The following is a 23,980-nucleotide window of genomic DNA, read 5'->3' on the forward strand; positions in this document are numbered from 1 at the left end:
CGTATATGGCCAGAACAGAGAAAGCAGGATCTTGAAAAAGAAACCAGCGAATGCCTTGTGCAAATAATGTATTTGGTTAAATATAAAATTGTATAAAAGAATTCAATCATTTTATTATTTTTATGTTACAGACATCATGTTGAATCTCATACATACATGCCAATGGTAAGTCAATTTCGACAGTTTTTCGAAGCTGTGCAGAATTTATTATGGTCCTACACTGCCTCGTAGTGGTCATATTCAAAACATTTTAGATCTCATCAGGTTATTGACACCTTAAGAAATAACTTGAAAATAAATATATTCATTCATTCTCTCAACCTACGTGATAGAAAAGAGATATTTCCAAAAAGAGTCATATAGTTCAGACAACCACAGATAACATTGCTTAATTTCACATTCACAAGGAGTTTTCTGCATGAGCAGACTGGGTGGACCTGCTAATGGAGGAAAATAAGCATTACATATAATATTGCATATAAGTCATAATCAGTAAGTTTAATTTATTGGAAGAACGAGATCAAGTCAGACATTAAAACTTAAATCAAACAAGAAAAACAGTTTTGTAATTTGTTTCCAGTTGAACAATTTAAAGAGGTCAATAAAGCATGATTTTAAACTCTATAACATCCAATAAAAACCAGAAAGAACTATTTACATTTCATGAATGAAGTACAAAACACATAAAAACACAAAGTACACTATCATAAAAAATACCAGTGAAGTAAACAAACAACGACTACAATGTACAGCAAATGTTTATATCAAGGAGAAGGGGGATTATTTCCTGAATGGGGAACATTCATAGAACCTTCTTTTCCCCAGCTTTCATCCCATAGTGCAGAATCATGTAGAATTAGCCTTGGATGCCTCAAGCCATTAATAACTAAACAAATTCATATTACTTAGCATATAACTGTATATTAATAAAGGATTGATAATAAACCCTTTAAGTTTGTTAATTTCCACTCACAGATTACTCATAGTTAAATAAATTACATTTCAATTCATTGCTGCAAAAGAGAGACACAGGATTTAGATTCCTGAAACTAAATCTGTAAATTTAAACTACTGCACACACATTTATGATTAAAGCTTTTGGACATCTCTGTGGTCAACTAGTGTGGTAGGCACAGGGCAGGGAGGCACATTTGATGTCACACTCTTCACATTCAAACAGATCCTGATTTTGTATGAACTTCAAGAGAAAAAAATGGATCTAGGCAACAAATCTTGACAATTCATCCAAAGCAGCACAGTCTACACCACAAAAGATGATTTCTGTCTGAATTCCCCCTGAAACAGACACAAAAAACAGTGTGAAAATAATTATTTTACCAAAACCACTACTGTGGTGGTAGAACAGAACACACAAATAGAAATGGACATTCAAAATGAACTACTGCAAACTAAATTCCAATGGGGAAATCAATTCAGCGGTTTAATATTTACACAACTAAGCATGTGTGTTGTACTTACATCTCCATCATCCCCCTCATCTGATCTAGGCTGGGTATAAACAGCTTGTGATTTCGGCTTGCTGCAAGAGATCATTTATATCATTTTAGAACATATTTAATGCAAGATATAGTATTACATAATATAAAGATTTAAAGTTGTATGTGCCATAGAAATAAACTCTTACCTTTCAGCCATTTCTGTGGGGTGGGGAGACAATGCAAATTAGTAAAATAATTTTGAATAAAAAAATTGTAATATCTAATTATTGTCACTATGGCATCTAATTGTTTGATTTTATAATTCTCTCTCTCTCTCACACTCTCTCACACACTCTCTCACACACTCTCTCACACACTCTCTCACACTCACACACTCACACACTCACTCACACAGTAAGAACTTACTTGGAAGATATCCCTTTTTACTGGCAAACCAGAGAGCAAAGAGGAGCAACCCTACTGCCAGCAAAGCCACGATGACCCCCGCAACAATGCCACCAACATTTAGATCACCTTTAATAAAGAAAAACAATAAATTAAAGTCAATCAAGACATCTGTTTGAGAAGCAAATATCATAAATATCAAAAATCATACTAAAAATCATAGAAGATCGTCATAAAGATCAAAATGTAGCTTTTAAAATAAATGGAGAATTTTCAAGCTATGGCAGAGAGTGGAAGTTAACGCCCATTCACATTAAGAATGATAACTACATCAGCGTCCACACCAACACACTGATGTTCTGTTTATTAAAAGCGCACGCTGCAGTTCTGTCGTCTGCCGCTTTAAATGCTCAAGCTATTTAAAAGTCAAGTGGATTCTGATTGGTTGTTAACTAGTCTAAATCAGTTTGTTAAAGGAGCTGTATGTAAGATTGTGGCCAAAACTGGTACTGCAATCACTGTATCCCCTCCCCCTCCCCCCTGACTCGAGGTTGCCAGATAGGCTGCAGGATCCAGCAGGAATGTAGGTTGCTACAAGGAGCTGCAGCTGTGGTAACTAGAGCAGAGCTGGCAACCCTGATGCCGAAACACTACTGACTTCGTGATTGGTAGATAGGTGGAGGGTGGGGCATCAGGCCAAAACACAAGATGACAACATCAACATCAGTTGAGGGCTGCAACTTCACTTTTTAAATGACAATATCCTAGCCATACTACTGTTTTCAGTGATATTAGTATTTGAAATGAACATGATTTCTTAATGTCTAGTGACATATCAGGGCCATTTTATGATTAATTTAAATACATTTCTTACATACAGCTCCTTTAACTAATAAATCACTGACTGATTAGGTTACAGTAGATGGATACCTAAAAAATTAAATTTCCTATTCACTGAATGTTATCATTTAAAACTCAAAGGCTGATTGTAACGCCTGCTGAAGCGAAAATATCCTGCGCATCTTCTTCAATCATTCACCACGGCCACAACCCCTCACTGTGCTCCCCTCATCCTTCACTTCAGCACGTTTGAGCTTCCGCAAGAACCAATGAATAATATGTGAATAAAAGTCTAAATTAAATCTGTTCATCATATAAAATGATCGTGTCTCTTCAGAAAATTTGGACTAAACTGCACAATTGTGTAGAAAGAAACACTGACAACAGAGAGTGTAATGGGGATAAAAAAGAAGGCTGTCTATGAAGTAAATGTATCTAATTAGTGGAATATTAAACAAATTATAGTAACTCCTATATAGCTGTGGTGCACAAGCTGGTAAACGAAAAACACGCAGTGGCACAGACGTCCAAGCTTGTCGAGCGCATCCCTTTTTCACAGACATCGGTGGAAAGTTTGTAGTTCAGTCGGATGTCAGATTTTTCAACCATGTCTAAAATAAAGCAGTGTTGGGAATCTGGGGCCGTATTCACAAAGCATTTATCTTACCACTAGGAGTACTCCTAAATCGCACTAAAAGATTTTAGCTAGGAGTTTTCTCTTAAAAGTTATTCACAACGCCTTTCAGACCTACTCTTAGTAAAGAAAAATGACAACTCCTAAACTAAGAGTGAGTCTTCGTTGCTATGGATGACGTCATTACTCATGCACGAGCTTGACTGAAGTGACCACCTTGATTGGCTGATGATTGTAACGCGGGAATGATTCCAAACACCTCCCCTATGATGATGAGTGACAGGTGACAGGTCTGAGAATGCGTGCGCTACACAAGTAGTGCGAAGGACGGAAGATGATGAATAACTGAATAAATAGCCTAAATGAATAAAGAGTAAGGCAAAACAAATAGCCTAGTAGCCTAATGAAACATGGATTGATGCAATATCTTTGCACCATTATTGAATTAATCTGTCACTATATGCCTCTGCCTACGTTTGCAAAGAGAAGAACATTTTAATTTGATTCACAATGAAACGTTACAAATAGTTTGCATGCAATGAGTAGCCTAGTTTTGGTTGTTGTTGGTGGCGTTATTGCATCCCTATTCCCTAGTTATGCCTACAATGCAAAATTGTTCCCTCGCGATTGGAAACTCCTGTAGCCGCCGCATACGCATTTCAAAACATCGCAGTGTGAAATGCCACAAAAAGCAGTTTGTGAAGGTCTTAGTGAGTTAGGAGTCCTCTCGACTTCTTTTAAGCTGTCCCAGGCTTAGGTGCTTCTTTCAGGGCTAAAATGCTTCGTGAATTACTCTTAGTCAAAAAAATTAGGAGTCCTAAAGTTCCGAGTGACACACCCATTATTTTTAGGAGTTGCTCCTAAATTCGGCAGTTAGGAGCTACTTTTAGCCTTAAAATTCTTTGTGAATACGGCCCCAGATCTTAATCACATTTTTACTGATGAGGAATGGTTTAAGGCCATTTGTCGTGTTACACAGAATTTATTGTACAAAAGCTAAACTGTTTAAAATAAACCCGGATCTCGATCCTACTTGTAACTGATGTTGACAAGCTTCGGCTTGGATGCACGACTTGTTGCAGTTTATTCAAATAGAATTTTTTTTATGTCAGAACAGAACAATTTCACGATTTGGCAACCTTTCCTCTTGTACTTTATTTATTTATTTTTCCTATAAGTAACCCTATCTATAATCCCTACCTTTGTATTTGATCCTTGCTATTCTTGTCCTCTCTCCTGTCCTTGATTAAGAAACAGTGAGAACATAAAAAAGGGGAAAGAAATTGTATTTGGTTTTCCAGTGATTGTCTACGAAGGTGCAGGGTTTTTTTTTTTGTTCTTGTTTTTTGTTCCTTTTTCTTAGTAATGTTTAAATTTTTGCTGTATTTTGTCTATATTGCTACCACACGGTATGTATACGTTTAGTACATATATGATTTCATATTATTTTACTTGTATTGTTTTGTAATATACTATTATGTTTTGCAGCAAGCATTTATAATAATTATATAATTTATCATTACTCAGAGAGTAAGGAATGCTTTTGTTTAATCTCATCTGGATTTCTTGGTCAATATGGTGAAACAAACGCGTGAATAGTTTCAGTGGTTTACTTTCATTCAGAACACTCCTACAAATGGCATCCCCTTCCCTAAGTGCCTAAACACTGTTTGAAATTCGCCCCAAGATGAACGAATTGCTCTCAGAGACAACTTGTTTTTCCAAATCATATAAAAGATTCATTCAAAATGAACGAAATGGTTCATGATCAACCCATCTCTATTACTTACGGACATCCATCCGCACTGCATCACCACGCTGAGGAGCACCTTCTCCATTACTGGCCTCACAGAAATATGAACCGATATCCAGCTTAGACACACTCGGGAACTCCTGATCACACAAACAAAATTTTACAGAAATAATTCAACTAACAAAAACCTAGAATTTTCCTAAAGTGCAAAAGGACATTTTTTATAATTATAGCAATATACAGTTATAGTACAGAATATTTTGACCAAAGGGTTTGATGTGACATATATAGATGCTATTTTGTATTTTCAAATATTGTAGATCAACACTCACCAGGTTACCATTGAAAGCGTTCATCTTGTAGGTGAGGTTTTTAAAAGAGGGGAACTTGCTGGGATCGTCAGGGAGGGGAGTGTTTTCTTTGTACCACTTATAGGTGGGTGGGGGGGAGCCATCTTTGTCGAAGCAGGTCAGAAGGGCGTTACTGCCTGTTGTGACTGATGAAGGAATTCTAGATATGGGCTTGGAAGGAGGCACTGAAGTGGAGAGAATTACAGTGGGAATTGTAAGGCTAAATATATATATATACAAAATTTAAATCAAAGCTATATATTGTGTTAAATATAAACAACACTCTTTTTCCACTGACTTTTTCCATGTACGCATCACTTTTTCAAAATATCATCTTTTGTGTTCCACAGAAAAATAAATGCATATAGACTTGGAACTAAATACGTGTGAGTAAATAATGACAGTATTTTACATTTTTGAGTGAACTATCCCTTTAAAACTGCAGGTTAAAGGTGCTGTAAGCAATTTCAGTAGTTTTGGTGATTTCTAATAGGCTTAGCCACTGAATTAGACCACCCACGAACATTGTGATTGGCTAAAAGTAGGCTGGGCCATTCCCAGACAATTTTTTGCTGTTTAGGCTATAGCTCATGACATAAACATTTGTGACATCTATCAGGTAGTAATGATTATGTAAACAACACAATATGATTTACCAAGGACAGTGAGTTTGACTGTCTTCTCTCCATATCCACCATTTCCAGACACCTCACAGTCATAGTCTCCAGTGTCTGCTCGCGTCACCTTGTTGAATCTCAGTCCTTCAGGATACACAGTGATACGGCTTGCATACTGAGCTGAAAGAAAAAAGATGCACATCTTTCCTCAAACTGTCATTTTACAGATTAACACACAATAAAGAAATGCAACTGCAAGGTTACAATGATGACTCTGGATAACAACAGTAAACTTTTCATCCATACCAGTTGGCTTGCCATCAAAGTAAATGAATGACTGAGAGCCCTTGAGATCCTTGAACTTCCATTCTACTCTGGGTGTTGCTCCAAAGTCAGCGGTGTAGGTACATTTCAAATCAGCTCCTGAAAAGAAAAAAAAGGTAGTACTTTGAATAATAATGGGCAGACCTGTCCTTAGAGATGCTCTCCAATAAATTGTTACATTTGTAACAAACACCACACAAATTACTATTCTTCAGTGAAAAACTTTTGCAGGCAAGCACCACATCAAAAGTTCTCCATTAGTAATATATGATTGCTCAGGACACACAGAAACAATTATAATTGAAAGACAAACAAACAGAAAAGGCCAAATGAAACTCACCCTCATTCTCCTTCACTTTTACTGAGGGATTAGCAACAGTAACCGTAAATTGGGCATGTAGGCCTGCAGACAGAAAGAGACGGATTCAATCCTTAATCAGTACGATTTTTTTTTTTTTTTTTTTTTTTTTTTTAAATCAAACTAAGCACATTATAAATTGCTTTAACAATCATGCCCAGTCCCAGAGTGGAGTGATGTTCTGACATCATCTTCATATAGCCTAAGCCAGACACTTATTTTGTTTATGTATTTATTTTTTATTCAACAGAAACACTGTTCATTTGGACAGGCTCAGAAAAGATACATATGTAATTCCTGAAACTATGCAAAGAGGTAAAGGTTGAAGAAAGACATTTGTGTTTTGAACATTTACCCTTTAAAATGACTCAATTTTGACAAACATAACAAAGGATGAGAAAAAAAATCACAGGTCTATTAGAAAGCTAACACATATTGATGCAACAAACATTATTGTGACACTAGTAAACATATCAATGTAATACAGTACATTTCATTTGAACCCTTATGCACTGTTGAATTTCTGGGTACGGAGCGGGTCAAATTGACCATATTTGGATTCAATACAATTCCTTAATCACACTATGGAAAAAAACTTACAATCAGGTACATAACAATTAACTTTTAACATACTTTTCACACATTACAAAGAATAAATATCTGAATTTATGATTTATAAAAATGTTTTAACCACTATTTTTAAGACTGCCGTTTGTGATTACACTTTTATAATATCTTAGTCTAAATCTAAAGTAATCTTGACAAACTATAGCCTATATCATTTGAATGCTTTCTGACACTAGTTTTCATATTCGGTGACTGTTTTACTAAAGAAATGACAGAGCAACAATAGATAAATAGCAATAGATTCTCCATTTGTGATACTGTGCCAAACTATAACAAACTCTCTCGCAAAGTTCGTTACACATTTTTTGTATGTATTTTAGAGCTTGAATTCTGCCCAAACTACTTCTGAATAGGATGTCTACTTCATAAAAATAGGGAAATTATGGAAATATAGCCTATGTTTCAGATCACTCAAACCATAGCCTATATGGAAATAGAAGAGTCCTTTTATGGTGGAGCCTGGATATCATCTAGTGGAAAAGTTTGTAACTGCACCCCAAAAAAAAAAATCTTACTTAAAAGGTCATTTTTTTGAGAGATCAACCTAAAATTTGGCACAGAACTTCAGATGTTTGGTTTTGATTTTTTTAGATTTAGAGTTCCTTTGTAAAATATATATTTTATATAAAATAGCCTACATAAATATATATTTTATATTTTTATAAAATTAAACATCTATAACTTTTTTTCAATAACTGTTTTTACTTCTACAATAATCTGTGATATTTCTCCTTCAAAAAGATACCAAACTCAGGTCTGTGCTCCGAAGTATTAAAGATTTATAACAATTAAAGTTGGAAAAGTCATTTTCATGTCTATGCTCAAAAACTGGGGCTGACAGTTAACAGATTAAACAGTTTTGTTTTCACAAACTTTAAAAATAAAAAGTTGTTAAACTCAGCAAGACACTGGCACTTCAGGACTAGAGTTAAAGAGCTCTGACATACAAAAAAGAAATGCTATTTTGTATTTGTACAGTTGCTTTTGAATAGCTGTCAAATGGGTCAAATTAAAGCAGAAACATCGAAATTGTATAAAAAACTACGTAAACACATTTCACTAAACATCGGCGTGTAGAAACTTTGCATACATGTTCATGACCCTAAATAGGAAAAAGTCACAAGATTTCAAGAAAAACAACATAGTATATATAATATAGCTTGAAAAAGGAAAAAATGTACTATGATATCAAAATATTTTTTCTATATTGAAAAAAAGGAAAAGCAAATTTTTAGCGTCATACTTCAGGGTAGTAAAAAACTGAAATAACAAAATATATAATGATATGTAATAAATGAAAGCCAGAAAATGATGGTATGGCAGTTACAACTGCTTTTCCACATTTCTTTTTGAAATTCACATTCATAAACATGTTTTTCTGACAATTCTTTTATATGTTTTCCAGACTATTTGCCGTTCTAACCAGTTTTTCCCCTGTGAACTTGAAGGTATAAAACAAACATGACTGGCAACTCAAATAGGCCTACTCTAAATTCGACAGTTTCCCCGTCTGCTAAACAGGATGTTGTGGTTGTGTGTGTGTGCTTGTGTGTGCAGTGGATGCTGCTATCAACAAATGTGTCCGCGTAACTGACGGAGTAGCCTAATAACACTTAATAACAAATACGTCACACTTTTACTATATTATGCCGCGTTCCAGGCAACCTGTAACCCGTATTTCTCCAACTCGTAACGTAACTGGGAGTAGCCTACATCGATCTAGTACGAGTTCAAGGGTGGGGGTTTGACTGCCGTTCCAGTGCACTTTCACGGGTATAAGGTTGGAAAAACATGGGTTACAGGTTGCCTGGAAGCGGCATTAATCTACTGCGACTACACTGTTAATTGTTTTTATCTGGGCACGCTTCCTGGATTGCCTTAACAGCTGTCACATATTCCTGGTTGTTGAGCTCGAGTTTCGGATGGGGGATGGGTGAGGTGGAAATACAGGTTCTCCAGGTGATACGCCAAACCATGAAAAGCCTTCTTTCACGTTTAAACTGCAATACAACTAGATTTAAGCTTCTGTTCGAAACACAAAACGTAAGTTACAATAATTAGGTATCGAAAGCAGATAAGCCTAGTTTTGCTAGCTACGAGTTGCTTTACCCAAACGTATTTCGAACGGTTCTTAAATGACAAGAGCCGATTCAAAATAACGATTCGTAACCGAATTGGTTAAATAAGGTCACATTTGAGTGACAGGTCGAGTGATGTTTTCTGTTCTTGCAGACCTGTAGCCTACTAACGTTAAATAAACTAGCCTAAAGTTAAGCCTATGTTTTAAACGCTAAACTCCATTATACGCAAATAGAAGAAAACATTTAAAGACAAGTAAGTTAGTCTTTTAGCAAAATAGCAGCTAATTAAAAAATATTCAAAGTTTATAGACCTACTGAATAATTCACAGCAGTCAATGACACGACGTAATAAAAAACATGCAACGTTAGGCTAAACATGATTCAAACACTGAAAACATGGACGCCTAACTTACCTGAGACTGAGATAGAGAGGCACACAAAGACGAAGGTCAACATATCCACTCTGAAACGATGGCAGTCTTCCAAAATATTCCACTTTTCTAAAAATACCTGCTTTTCTAATATGTTACTAGAACTTTTAGAGAGTTGTGTATTTCCTAAGCCCTCGGTAAGCCAAGTCAAAACTGAAAGGGTGAAACTAAACGCCCTTCCGAGTTCCGAGTGATACCATGTTACCTGTGCCGCGTTGTGATTAGTTAGATACGAGACACTGTGGCACTCCCACTGAATGACGTAATGAAAGTAAACGCAGGTTCAAGGAAGACAAACTACTTATCAGAATAAACACATCCTTGTTGTGAATTATATATACATACATAACTTGTGAATCCTATATAACATAACTTAGTAAGTAACTCACATAGGAACAAACTTGTTCAAAGTTCAAATAACAACAAAGTCTGGGAACTTTAGATATTTATTATTGAATAAAAATTGAATAATAAAAATCATGTAAAATACTTTAATATTCAAAACCTGATCAACATAGTTAAAACAACAAATTGAGAAAGGATGTGTAGTTTTGCATTTCAAAGGTCTCATTATAATTTCAACAAATGTGTGTGGTGAGCAATGTGGTGGAGTTATGGCATATTGCAGTATACTGCCCTACAAAGGCTAAGAGCAGTATCAGCAAAAACACCAAACTGAGAAAAACAGCTTTTTGTGTTTTTCTTACACCAAATATAAGCATTCAATTAAATTTATCAACAAAGGGTACAGTTAGATAGATCAGAGGGAGGTGAATATTAAACATTTAGTTTTTTGACAGTCAGGCAAAAATTTGGTAGTTTTATAGGCTATACTGCGCTTTGCCTTTGCATTACTGCGTATACTTACATGGCCATACAATAACAAATAGCAGTAAGTGTAGCAAGTCATCATAATCACTTGCTTATATCATAAATCATAAATCATAAATCAAATAATTTTTTATTACCGTGAGTCTGGAGAGGAGGGGGTAGGGGAGACGACTCTCTCCAGTATTTTGAATTTGTACTGCAGTAACTATTTTAAACACTAGCTGTCAGTATTACAGATTAATTTTGACCTTTAAGGTAATTTCTCTAAGGTATTCCCCAAGGTATGGTTGCTATCCCAATGCTGTAAAAAAAGCTAATGCTAGCTAGAAAGAGCTAAACAGACAAAATTGACAACAAAAAAAAGGTTAAGAGGTTTAAAACTTAACAATTTTTGGTGACTTGTTTAAGGCAAGTTTCACCAGCATTTTTCCACGTAAAAGTGATGCCATTTTGACAGTTCCTTTCTTCTCTGAGAGAGGTTTTATAACATACTGTATGCTATAAAACCTGACTCATGCCACTTAGCTAGCTGCAACAATGTTCATGCTGACACAAAGGCAAACTGCAGTATCATAGTGAAACCAGGCAGTACGGGCAGATACTGCATTCTGCCTTGGTTTCACCCTACTTTTCAATACAATACTGCAACTAAAAATGTCAATTTATATAAGAAATTTATTAGGTAGCCATATGAAATTTTAACAGATTGAAGAGCAGATCCTGCACTTTTTATTTGTGCAAAAAAAAAATTTTTGAAAAATTGAAGATACTTCTCTTAGCCTTTGTAGGGCAGTATAGGCCTATGCAAATGTGAAAGTATGTGAAAGATTGTTGATCTTGTCCCTCCATCAGTGTTTAGCTGGAACTCTCAAAATATATTAGGAGTGAAAAGTGAGATTATGATTATTTCAAAGGAGCAACATATCTATTGTTTTGACCCCTTTGTTTCACATCTCCTGAGGAAAACTTGTGAATCCAGGGGGGAAAAGGGTTTATCAATTTATTTGTATAAAATGAGTTGATAAGTTGACAGAATGCTTTGGAAGATTAACAGGTACTGGAAAATGAATGAAAAGTGGTTGCTATTTTTAATATGATTGTTTGTTGTTTTCCTTACATTTTCTTATCACTTCTAGCATTATTAACTCTGTAACTAAGATATAAAATGCTTAACATTGTAAGCCAGCTGCACACTTCTCATTGACAAAAATAATCTAACTACAGTGGGTTTTAGTATTTCCAGGTGGGCAGAGATAAGTATTGAATCACCCTTGTGAGACTGGTTACCATGGTACCAGCAGATGTGTCTGTGATAGTATCAAAATAGTATTGGGTCTTTTCCCTAGTCTCTTAAAAACAGAGACTATGTTTGCTTTCAAATATCTGAGTACATATTGTGAACATTAATTTCAGCAATTTTGTCAACATCTTATACAAATTAATATACACAGATTTTTTATTTATTTATTAATCACTGATGTGTCCTTTTGTATAATTTTATATACAAATTTGGACAAAAAGTCCTACTCCTACTTATATGGAGGCCCATACTATATTGTAGATTGTCTTTAAATTACAGTTTTTGCCCATTGCTTACACACTAAAACCAAATGCTTAGACCAAAGCCTCAATACCGTAACTTCTTGTAGCATACCTCAAACACAGTGTAACCATAGCTTAAACACATTGTCAACTTTGCACTTTGTTTGCAATTCTGTAACACACTTATTGCGAAACACTGCACGTTTTCTTACATTTGACACTTTGTTCAAAAACGAAATCAAATCACCTGTTATCATTGGGAAAACACTGTTCAAAATGCAAAACTCATCTGGCAATTGTGGGCACTTACATACACACCTGAAAACACTTGCACAGAAAACAGAACACCAATCGGTCTGAGTCTTAGCACTACAAATATGACATTCCGACTGGAGAACCGGTATCTCTTCACTGTGTGTCACTTGATTCTGTATCATATTACTGTACTAACTGTACTATACAAAAATGGGTGCTGTGAAGTATATGTAAAGGAATACCATTGTGATGTTACAGTTCTATGTACAGTTTGAAAGTACAGTACAGTATCTTGTGGTGGCATTTTCTACAGAATGGTTGGACAAGGTCTTGTGGCTAGATCCGAACAGAAGGCAGGATCTATCTTTTTTTTTTTTCATTTTCATTTTCATCTTTTTTTTTTTACTGTCTTACTGTAGTGAAATGTCACCATAGGCTGCCATTCAAATTCAATTGTTGATATCAACAGTTGATTTCTTACTAGTTGAAATTCCAATTTCATATATCAGAAATACAATTCTTACTAGTAAATCCTTTATTTTCGATATCAAGTATTCAATTGTCACTAGTTGAAATGTCTATTCTTGATATCAACAATTGAATTGCTACTAGTAACAATGTACATTTTTTATATCAATAATTTGATTTTCATAATTCGAAACGTTGGTGTCCGTGCCGGATATGGTGGTGTCCATGCCGGTGTCTGTTCCAGAGATGGTGGAGTCCGTGCCGGAGACGGTGGTGTCCATTTCAGAGATGGTGGTGTCCGTGCCGGAGACGGTGGTGTCCAGGCCGGAGTCATTGGTGTCTGTTCTGGAGACGTTGGTGTCCGTGCCGGTGGTGCCCTTTCTGGAGTCATTGGTGTCTGTTCAGGAGACGTTGGTGTCCATTCCGGAGATGTTGGTGTCTGTGCCGGAGACGGTGGTGTCCGTGCCGGAGACATTGGTGTCCTTTCTGGAGTCGTTGGTGTCCTTTCCGGAGATGGTGGTGTCCTTTCCAGAGACGGTGGTGTCCGTGCCGGAGATGGTGGTGTCCTTTCCAGAGACGGTGGTGTCCAGGCCGGAGTCATTGGTGTCTGTTCTGAAGACGTTGGTGTCCGTGCCAGAGACGGTGGTGTCCGTGCCGGAGACGTTGGTGTCCATGCCGGAGACGGTGTCCGTTCCGGAGACGATGATGTCCGTGCCAGAGACGATGATGTCCATGCCGGAGACGGTGGTGTCCGTGCCGGAGTCGTTGGTGTCCGTGCCGTAGTCGTTGGTGTCCGTGCCGGAAATGGTGGTGTCCTTTCCGGAAATGGTGGTGTCCGTGCCGGAGACGTAGGTGTCCATGCCAGAGACGATGATGTCAATGCCGGAGACGGTGGTGTCCGTGCCGGAGTCGTTGGTGTCTGTTCAGGAGACGTTGGTGTCCGTTCCGGAGACGGTGGTGTCCGTGCCGGAGACGTAGGTGTCCGTGCCAGAGACAATGATGTCCATGCCGGAGACGGTGGTGTCTGTGCCGGAGTCGTTGGTGTCCGTTCAGGAGACGTTGGTGTCCGTGCCGGAGACGGTGGTGTCCATGCCACAGACGGTGGTGTCCAGGCCGAAGTCATTGGTGTCTGTTCTGGAGACTTTGGTGTCCGTGCCGATATCTGTGCCGGAGACGGTGGTGTCCTTCCTGGAGACGGTGGTGTCTGTGCTGGAGACATCGGTGTTCCTTCCAGAGACGGTGGTGTCCATGCCGGTGTCCGTTCCGGAAACGGTGGTGTCCGTGCCGGAGTCGTTGGTGTCCGTGCCGGAAATGGTGGTGTCCTTTCCGGAAATGGTGGTGTCCGTGGCTGGGAACGTAGGTGTCCGTGCCAGAGACGATGATGTCCATGCCGGAGATGGTGGTGTCCGTGCCGGAGTCATTGGTGTCTGTTCAGGAGATGTTGGTGTCCGTTCTGGAGACGGTGGTGTCCGTGCCGGAGACGTAGGTGTCTGTGCCAGAGACGATGATGTCCATGCCGGAGATGGTGGTGTCCGTGCCGGAGTCGTTGGTGTCTGTTCTGGAGACGGTGGCGTCCTTTCCGGAGACGGTGGTGTCCGTGCCAGACACGATGATGTCCGTGCCGGAGACGGTGGTGTCCGTACCGGAGTCGTTGGTGTCTGTTCAGGAGACGGTGGTGTCCGTGCTGGAGTCGTTGGTGTCCATGCCGGAGATAGTGGTGTCCTTTCCGGAGATGGTGGGGTCCGTGCCAGTGACGTAGGTGTCCGTGCCAGAGGCGATGATGTCCATGCCGGATACGGTGGTGTCCATTCCAGAGACGGTGATGTCCGTGCCGGAGTCGTTGGTGTCTGTTCAGGAGACATTGGTGTCCGTGCCGGAGACTTTGGTGTCCGTTCCAGAGACAGTGGTGTCTGTGTCGAAGACTTTGGTCTTGGTTGATCATATTAATCAAATATCCACACGATTGCAAATGTGACATTGATTTTATACAACAGTTCAACAAACGAAAGGTATTAATATTAAGTGATGTTAATTTTAAACACAGTACTGTCAGTATTTTTTTCAACAAAATAAACTAGTAAAAACTATAATTCTTGATATCTGTAATTGTATTTTCACTTATAGGCCAGGTGAGGAGGGAGCTCCATTAGCTGTGCATGTTCTTCTCTTCATGTTAACTAAAACCCCTTTCACAGAATTCAGTATAATTGTATGACAGACAGAATACACTGTATAAGGAAATAGCCTAATGATGGAAATTAAAGCAAAACAGTTGGTCAAGCAGCAAAACATGGAATCCTACCTGAGGCTAAAATAGTGACGGAAAGATGTCCACTCTAAAAAGAAGGTTAATACTGAACATTATGGCTAATAATAAAGCATGACCAAGTGTATCTGGATATTTAGTATTTAAAATCATGTAACAAATATTTGTGCTGCTCAACAAGTAAAATAAATCAAAATGTCAAAAAAAATTACAATGTTTCTATTTAAAATAATCAATATTGTGTACTTTGGCACTATATGAGGTTCAGTAAAGATTTTTCCAAAGAGTATATCAAGACATTCTGTTCATTTAAAGGTTAAAGGTAACTAAAACTGATGGTCTAGTCCCACAGTAAACTGCAAACTCATTGTTGGCTAATAATAAACAATCTGAAAGAGATTAAGAGAACGTGTGATATGATTTCAACGTGCAAGAATGATTTCTTACATTTCAAATCAGTATAAACAGTAAAAACATTGATTTTGTAGACGAGGTTCCTAAAACTGAGGAACTTGCTTAGATACTGTATATATAAAAAATCCTCTTTACATCTTTAAAAAATGAGTTAACAATACAAAATGATATATTACAAAAGCAATTGGAGTCACATTTCTTCATTTAGCAGATGTTGTTTTTCCAAAAGCGACTTACAAATGAGGAACATCACAAGCAATTTTTCTTAAGAGGCATCAATATTTCTGGTAATGAGTGTTTGTGACCACCAAAAAGTAGCTGGAAGTGAAAAAAATGATGATTAAAATTTACCAACGACTGAGTTTGATGGTCTTCTCATCATATTCACCATTTACTGACACCTCTCCGCCATAATCTTGCTTGCGTCACCTTTTCAAACCTCAGTCCTTCATTATAGCGATACAGCCTTCATATTGAGAATGAAAGAAAAAGACACAATGCAATCACATCCCCCCTATATCACATTTAAAATATAAATACTCATATGGAATATGACTCTCTGCTTCATAGAACATGTTTACATACCAAACAAAAATTTCAATGCTGGGGAAAAAGTTACAATGATAAACTGGAAGACAGCAGAGTTCAAAACAACAGTATAGTTTTTATCCATATCAGTTTATTTTTAAAACATTTTTAAAACAACAAGACTTTTTCAACATCACTGGATTTTAAAATGCACTACGAGCCATGGGAGACACAGTAGGATTCAAGCAAACAAAGTATAACACATGCCAAAAATAAAAATCCAAGGTAATGGCATGGTTAGAAATATAAACTATATGACTATAATTTGGACTTTGGAGATTCTACATTTACTCTGAATACTCAAATGCTTTAAGGTAAAGATCTTTGCACTCTCAGACCTGGAGGAAGAACGAGTGCTTTGGAGATCAGAGGCAGGAGGTGAACATGGATCTGGACGTTTTGTTTGACAAATTATTGTAGAAAACATTGTCTGATTGACAGAAAATGTAAACAATGGCTAGTTTGAACATGTTATATATATATGCAAAATGTGGTTGAATATATTAAACATAGAACAAAAATTAATAATAGTAGATAATTCTAGTTAATCACTCATAGTATAATGAAATTACATTTTATTAATGAAATGAAAAAATATCAAATCACTACATGAAATAAATTCTTGGTCTTAAAGCAGTCATGTTGAATGGAATCTACACTTCATGTCTAAGTTTTTGCAGCTCTAGTTTTAACTTGGTTATTTCTAATTCCATTTTTTGTATCTCTAGTTTTAGTTTAACCTCTTGCAACGTGAATACGCCATACATTTTTTCCATAATGTGGTTTAAGGTGCTCTTGCTTGGCACAATGTATGTCTCCGTGTTCAAGGTGTCCCTCTCTGCTGGCACTTGGCTGCTGTCTACATCAACTATATTACAAAAACAAAGTTAGCCAAAAATTAGCAATGCTAGGGAGACATTAAAAAGCGTAGTTTATTGACAAGTTTGTAACAAGTTATACACAGTCCAAACAGAGGCAACTACTGAAAAAAAGCATAAAACATCAGAAACACAATATTCTACTTTGAATATTGAATAACAGTGGATACATGTTCTTTCTTATTTAAAGTCATGGAAATGCTATAATGTTTTTTTCTTTTACTTTTGCTACTGGAGCAATTGGAAATATAAAAATGATATTTTGATTTATGAGATTAAATAGATAAATATGTTTTGGTGCTGTTTTTGCAACAAACAAAAAAATATTTTCTCGGGGGAGCATGCCCTCGGACCCCCCTACAAATTTTTAAAGGTTCACTATGTGCCTTTTTTTGTTGTTGTTCAAAATGAACACAATGGAAATATTAAGTCACTACATCATCAATCCTTCTTTCAAAACATGTTTTTGTCTAACCCTCATTGAATGTAGCCCTCAGTAAGCCTATTGTAAGTGTTCATTAATTGAGACCTAGCGGGTCGCTGCGTCCATCAGCCAATAAGCTGTTCTTACAACAAGAATTTCTTAATATTGCGGTTAATATAATTGTTACAAATAAATATACATTTTATGATAAAGTTTTTAAAATATGTGCTATATTCATGATTAACCCATCTCTATTACTTACGGACATCCATCCGCACTGCATCACCACGCTGAGGAGCACCTTCTCCATTACTGGCCTCACAGAAATATGAACCGATATCCAGCTTAGACACTCTCGGGAACTCCTGATCACACAAACAAAACAATTTTAGAAGAATAATATACCTTACAAGGTATAAACCTGGAATTATAAAGTGAAAAATTACATTCAGATTTTAGCAATATACAGTATAGTACCGAATGTTTTGACCAAAAAGTTTGATGTGACTATATCCACCTTATTTTTCAAGTAAGCCATTTGTAAATTTAATGTCTGTTATTTTTAGCTGTACAAAAAAAACAGTTAAATATTGCAAAATGCTTGATATTGCATACTGGTATTTCTTAACCTATTATTTTTATGAAGTGGCTTAGATATATAAAAACGCTGTTTTGTAGCCCAACAGTTTTACCATTTACTGCACTTTGTTATTCTTCTCATTATTTCCCTATAGCAGCTAATGAACCAGAAGTCACATTCAAAGAAAATAGCTTACTTCTGCATTGAAAAAAAGGTGGATACATACACACTCATTATATATGCTATTTTGTATTTTCAAATATTGTAGATCAACACTCACCAGGTTCCCATTGAAAGCGTTCATTTTGTAGGTGAGGTTTTTAAAAGAGGGGAACTTGCTGGGATCGTCTGGGAGGGGAGTGTTGTCTTTGTACCACTTATAGGTGGGTGGGGGGGAGCCATCATTGTCGAAGCAGGTCAGAAGGGCGTTACTGCCTGTTGTGACTGATGAAGGAATTCTAGATACGGGCTTGGAAGTAGGCACTGTAGAACATTATTTAATCAAAATATATTGGGTTAAAAATAAACAACACTGGTCCCCACTGACATTCATTGTATGTATCACTTTTCAACATATATTCTGTGTTCCACAGAAAAATAAATGCATATAGACTTGGAACATTTTTGAGTGAACTATCCCTTTAAAACTGCAGGTTAAAGGTGCTGTAAGCAATTTCAGTAGTTTTGGTGATTTCTAATTGGCTTAGCCACTGAATTAGACCACCCACAAACTTTGTGATTGGCTAAAATTAGGCTGGGCCATTCCCTGTTGCTGTTTATAGCTCAGGGTTATGATATCTCATGACATAAACATTTGTGACATCTATCAGGTAGTAATGATTATGTAAACAACACAATATGATTTACCAAGGACAGTGAGTTTGACTGTCTTCTCTCCATATCCACCATTTCCAGACACCTGACAGTCATAGTCTCCAGTGTCTGCTCGCGTCACCTTGTTGAATCTCAGTCCTTCAGGATACACAGTGATACGGCTTGCATACTGAGCTGAAAGAAAAAAGATGCACATCTTTCCTCAAATTGTCATTTTACTCACAATAAGGAAATGCAACTGCAAGGTTACAATGATGACTCTGGATAACAACAGTAAACTTTTCATCCATACCAGTTGGCTTGCCATCAAAGTAAATGAATGACTGAGAGCCCTTGAGATCCTTGAACTTCCATTCTACTCTGGGTGTTGCTCCAAAGTCAGCGGTGTAGGTACATTTCAAATCAGCTCCTGAAAAAAAAAGGTTGAATACTTTGAATAACCTGATGCATAAATGTGCATGTTTTTCATCAATCCTTAAATGAGCATCACCCAAAACAGGCAGACCTTTCCTTAGGCTAGCCAGCCAGCTCTCAAATAAATTGTTACATTTGTAACAAACACCACACAAATTACTATTCTACAGTGTGAAACCTATGCAGGCAAGCACCACATCAAAAGTTCTCCATTAGTAATATATGATTGCTCATGACACACAGAAACAATTATAATTGAAAGACAAACAAACAGAAAAGGCCAAATGAAACTCACCCACATTCTCCTTCACTTTTACTGAGGGATTAGCAACAGTAACCGTAAATTGGGCATGTAGACCTGCAGACAGAAAGAGATTAAGAAGTTAAGAGATTTATTCAATCTTTAATTACATCAGTAAGAAGAAATTCTTAAAATCACATTATTAAACACATTATAAATTGCATTAACAGAGGTCCCTATCAGTCAGTCACGTTCAACGTTACGTTACTGAACTGATGAATTGGATCTCACCTGAGAGCCCAATCACCTTCAAGTGTAAACTAAACGAGCCAATGGACATAGGTGTGCGAGATTTGCATCGTGCACCCTGCCCCGCGAAGCAGGTATATAAGGAAGTGTGCTTGCACTCCCACAGAGTTTGTGATTCCCCTAAGGCCTGTGTCTTTCCCTGCCAGAGCCCCTCTGCCGTCTCTGCTCAGTATAGACTTCACCCTAGCTAGGCTGAATCTACCACAGAGACCTTCTATAATATTATTGCCCTGTTGGCCAGTCCATCTGTGTAACTCCACATGTAACCTCCTTACAGGCAGGATGTTGTCTCCCTTTCCATAGGTACGTAACGTCGAATGTGACTAACTGATATGGAACATCTAGGTTACTAATATAACCCCCGTTCCCTGAAGGATGGAACAGAGACGTTACATCCCATCGCCACATTTCACCCTTTGCAGGAGCAGCATTAATGTTCACATTTTTGGTTATGAAGAAGCCCTTTCTTAAGATTAAGCTTAAAAGAGTTAAATGATGAGCACTCTCTAATTGAGTGAGGTACAGTATTCCACTGATGTGAAGCTCTGTATGAGAAAACAGCTTGACCAGACGATGTTTTCCTACGTGGAATTATACAATCCGCTCTAATTGCACCTCTTGTAATTCTGTTTTCAATAGATTTAAATTTAATAAAATCAGCCAAAGGAGGAGGAGCCAAACCATGCATAATCTTATGAACTAAACAAACATTTTTAAAGTTGATTAGATTTTCCCAGTTAAACCAGTTATACTTATTAAGATGTGACAATGATGAAAACTGAATTGTTTTTTATCTAAAATTTTAAGTGCTTGTTTGTATAGTGATTCTAATGGTTTTAGGACTTTCAAATGTGTATTTGACCAGCTTGTCAAACAATATGTGACATGAGAAAGAATCATAGAATGGAAATATATCTTTGCTGCCTCATTTGATAAACAATTTCTAATAAACCTAAAATTAACCAAGTTAAATTTAATCTTTTTGCAAACTTTTTTTTAGGTGGGTTTTAAAACCAAGACAGGAGTCCAGATGTACCCCTAGATATTTACATTCTGAAACAACCTGTAATCTTTCTCCTGAAATAAAAATGTACTGCTTTGTATCAGGCCTATGTCCTTTAGAAAAGAACATACAACTGGACACATTTAACCTCAGAAAACTCTGATTAAGCCAGCCCAGGATGTTAACGTCTGTCAACTTTTTTGCAACCTCTTCTGCATTTTTACCATGTGTAAAAATGACTGTATCGTCAGCATACATTATTGTTCACACTCCTTGGGTAAATCATTAATATACATGCTAAAGAGAATTGGGCCCAGTATGGACCCTTGTAGAACACCAGTTGATAGACCTAATAAATTAGATTTAAAATGATCAATTTTTTGAGTCATTTTCTTTTCTGACATAGCCTACTCCAGTTCTTGTTAAAACACACTAGACATGCAAATGATGTGAATCACGCTTTAATTGAGCTAGACTGAATAGACTCGGCGCCGAAACCCCCGCTTCACTACTGCTCACGCGACGCTCCTGCTTGACGCTCACGCGCTGCTCCTGCTCGCGGTGTGAATGCAATCATTGATTAACATGCACACCGAAAAGAAATACACGCTGCTCACGCGCCGCTCGCGTCTGAAACGGCAGTAATTCACGAGATTTCCTACATGTGCGTTCCATGTGCACGTGTGATGCTGAAGTTGCGCGATGTTAATCATGCGGCGCCCGAGTGCATTTGACTGGCATAAAATCGGCATATGTCAGACTGATCGACCGGTCGCCGTTCATGGCCGATCACATGAAAATCGGCCAATTCCGGTCACCAGGCGATCAATCGGTGCATCTCTAAAATATTAGCATTAAAAGTATAATGTTCAGATAGGCTATGCAGATTATAATGCTATTTCATAACAATAGGCCTACTAATAATAATATAAATATTTTTAACTCTTTTTCCGCTTTTTTTTTTCTTCCAACTTGCTGCGGCCCCCACTTTGAAAACCCCGGGCCTAGCTTAGGCTACAAACATCACACTTTTACTTTATTATTCTACAGCGACTGTTAACTGTTTTTGCTACGTATTAGCCTCTTTCCAAACACATTTCGAACGGCTCTTAATTGACTCGGTTAACTGAGTCGAGTCAATGTGAATGAAATTCGCTTCTTCAAATGGATCGACTTCAAATATTTGCGAGTTGGTTTTCAAGGATCATTGACGCCGATTCAAAATAAAGATAAGGACACATCATTTGATATATATGTGTCCTTATATATATATATATATAGCAGTTGATTAAAGATTTTCAAAGTTTATACTGAATAATCACAGCAGTCATTGAAAACTTGGACGCTTAACTTACCTGAAGACTGATAGAGAGGCACACAAAGACACATCATTTGAGTGACAGGTATGGTGTTTTGTTTGTTCTTGCAGACCTAGCCAACTAAATAAACTATTTAAACGCTAAACTCCACTCTCACTCTCACTCTCACTCTCTCTCTCTCTCTCTCTCTCTATATATATATATTTATATACATATATATATATATGAAGAGTTCAGATGCAAAAGCCTCTAAGTGCCACCTGAAATTTTCTTCTAGAATGATCATTTTTATCAAGCTCGTATATTTAAGGTCAGTAATTTCACTTAAATGACAATTAATAGGTAATTTTCATTGCCATTTAAGTGAAATTACTGAACTTAAATATACAAGCTTGATAAAAACATCATTCTAGAAGAAAATTTCAGATGGTACTTAGAGGCTTTTGCATATGAACTCTTCATATATATATATATATATATATATATATATATATATATATATATATATATATATATAGCAGTTAATTAAAGATTTTCAAAGTTTATACTGAATAATCACAGCAGTCATTGAAAACTTGGACGCTTAACTTACCTGAGACTGAGATAGAGAGGCACACAAAGACGAAGGTCAGCATTTCCACTCTGTGATAAAAAGTCTTCCAAAATAGTCCACTTTTCTAAAAAACAAAAACAAAAACCACCTGATTTAATATTGTTACTAGAACTTTTAGGGAGCTGTGTATTGCCCTCACAAAGCTAAGTCAGGATAAACTGGAAGGTTTAAACTAAACGCCCTTTCGTGTCATAGACATTAGACGCGTCATTGTCCGCCTTGCTGCGATACGTCAACGCGTCCGCCAGATAGCTCCGGGCAATACCAAAGCTGTGTTCGAAATCGCCCCCTATATTCTCATTCACTACATTAAAGGTGCATTAAGCAACTTTTCATGTTAAAAATACCCGTTTTTCTAACCCATACATGCTTAAACAATTGCCTGATGGGCTGAATGAGCCCTTCTATGATCACTGCGATTGCCTCTATAATCCTGTACAGTAAAATAAATAAGAGGGATTCGGGACTGAATCGACTGGGCGTGACGTCATGCGCGTTCACGGTCACCTGGTTATGTCTGGCAGGTTTGTGTATTCGCCGCCATTATCCGCATCAGCGAAGACAACTCGAGCGACTTTTGCAAAAGTAGAAGATGGATTCAAAGAGACCGGCTTCTAGTTCATCCCAAACCCCAACGCAAACTCCATGTAACCGCGTGCACAACTCTGGTTGCAGTTTCGTGTGTCGCCAGAAGGGGGCATAGTTCTGCAAAAACTCAGAGACTTGCGCAATGCACCTTTAATAATTACTCCATTAATAAAGTTAACTTTAAGGAGTGAATGCGAGTGAGTGAATTCGGCTACTGAGTGCGCTGGAAGGGCTTGCCATTTTTCCATAGTTTATGCTTGCTGTTTAACAATCATTTGAAACTTAGCATGGCAGCTCCAGTAGACTTGTAATGAAAGGATTTATCTTGAACTCTTTCATGGAAACTAACATGTAGGGGTCCTTTTATGCTTTTCCACTTTTTCAACTTTAGTTGTGTAATGTTGCTGTATGAGCATAAAAACAGATCTGCAAGGTTATTCCTACAAAACGTATTTTAAACACTGTTCCTCAACATTATAATCCCAACGGAACAGCTTGTTTTCTGTTGCATTTGTAAGCTCTTGCTTATTTAAAACGGTTCACTGTTGCTTCTT

At 37.2% G+C, this 23,980-nt stretch overlaps 2 protein-coding genes across 2 annotated transcripts; one reads left to right on the top strand and one right to left on the bottom strand.

Moving 5' to 3' along the window:
* Window positions 1-53: 53 nt before the first annotated feature.
* LOC307159136 (uncharacterized protein) lies at window positions 54-22,999 on the bottom strand. Its single transcript, XM_079872348.1, has 19 exons — window positions 22,818-22,999; window positions 19,649-19,711; window positions 19,232-19,348; window positions 18,973-19,113; window positions 18,386-18,588; window positions 17,788-17,890; window positions 16,881-17,091; window positions 14,014-14,884; window positions 13,401-13,521; window positions 13,150-13,352; window positions 9,842-10,112; window positions 6,703-6,765; window positions 6,345-6,461; window positions 6,078-6,218; window positions 5,404-5,606; window positions 5,109-5,211; window positions 1,851-1,973; window positions 1,480-1,540; window positions 54-1,296 (listed from the first exon to the last, which is right to left on the bottom strand). The coding sequence occupies exons 1-19, from the start codon at window positions 22,858-22,860 to the stop codon at window positions 1,242-1,244; spliced, it is 3,213 nt and encodes a 1,070-aa protein (XP_079728474.1). The 5' UTR covers window positions 22,861-22,999; the 3' UTR covers window positions 54-1,241.
* On the top strand, window positions 12,892-15,021 carry LOC307159294 (uncharacterized protein). Its single transcript, XM_079872569.1, has 2 exons — window positions 12,892-13,225; window positions 13,265-15,021. The coding sequence occupies exon 2, from the start codon at window positions 13,952-13,954 to the stop codon at window positions 14,891-14,893; it is 942 nt and encodes a 313-aa protein (XP_079728695.1). The 5' UTR covers window positions 12,892-13,225; window positions 13,265-13,951; the 3' UTR covers window positions 14,894-15,021.
* Window positions 23,000-23,980: the final 981 nt, after the last annotated feature.

Source organism: Squalius cephalus (genome assembly GCF_949319135.1).
Source record: "Squalius cephalus genome assembly, chromosome: 5".
Classification (NCBI taxonomy): domain Eukaryota; kingdom Metazoa; phylum Chordata; class Actinopteri; order Cypriniformes; family Leuciscidae; genus Squalius; species Squalius cephalus.

Coding starts and splice junctions, on each gene's coding strand:
- LOC307159294 (XM_079872569.1), top strand. CDS start 13,952: ATGATGTCCATGCCGGAGACGGTGGTGTCTGTGCCGGAGTCGTTGGTG.
- LOC307159136 (XM_079872348.1), bottom strand. CDS start 22,860: ATGCTGACCTTCGTCTTTGTGTGCCTCTCTATCTCAGTCTCAG. Junction 19,712..22,817: donor CCTCTCTATCTCAGTCTCAG/GTAAGTTAAGCG, acceptor TTCTGTCTGCAG/GTCTACATGCCCAATTTACG. Junction 5,212..5,403: donor ACGCTTTCAATGGTAACCTG/GTGAGTGTTGAT, acceptor TTGTGTGATCAG/GAGTTCCCGAGTGTGTCTAA.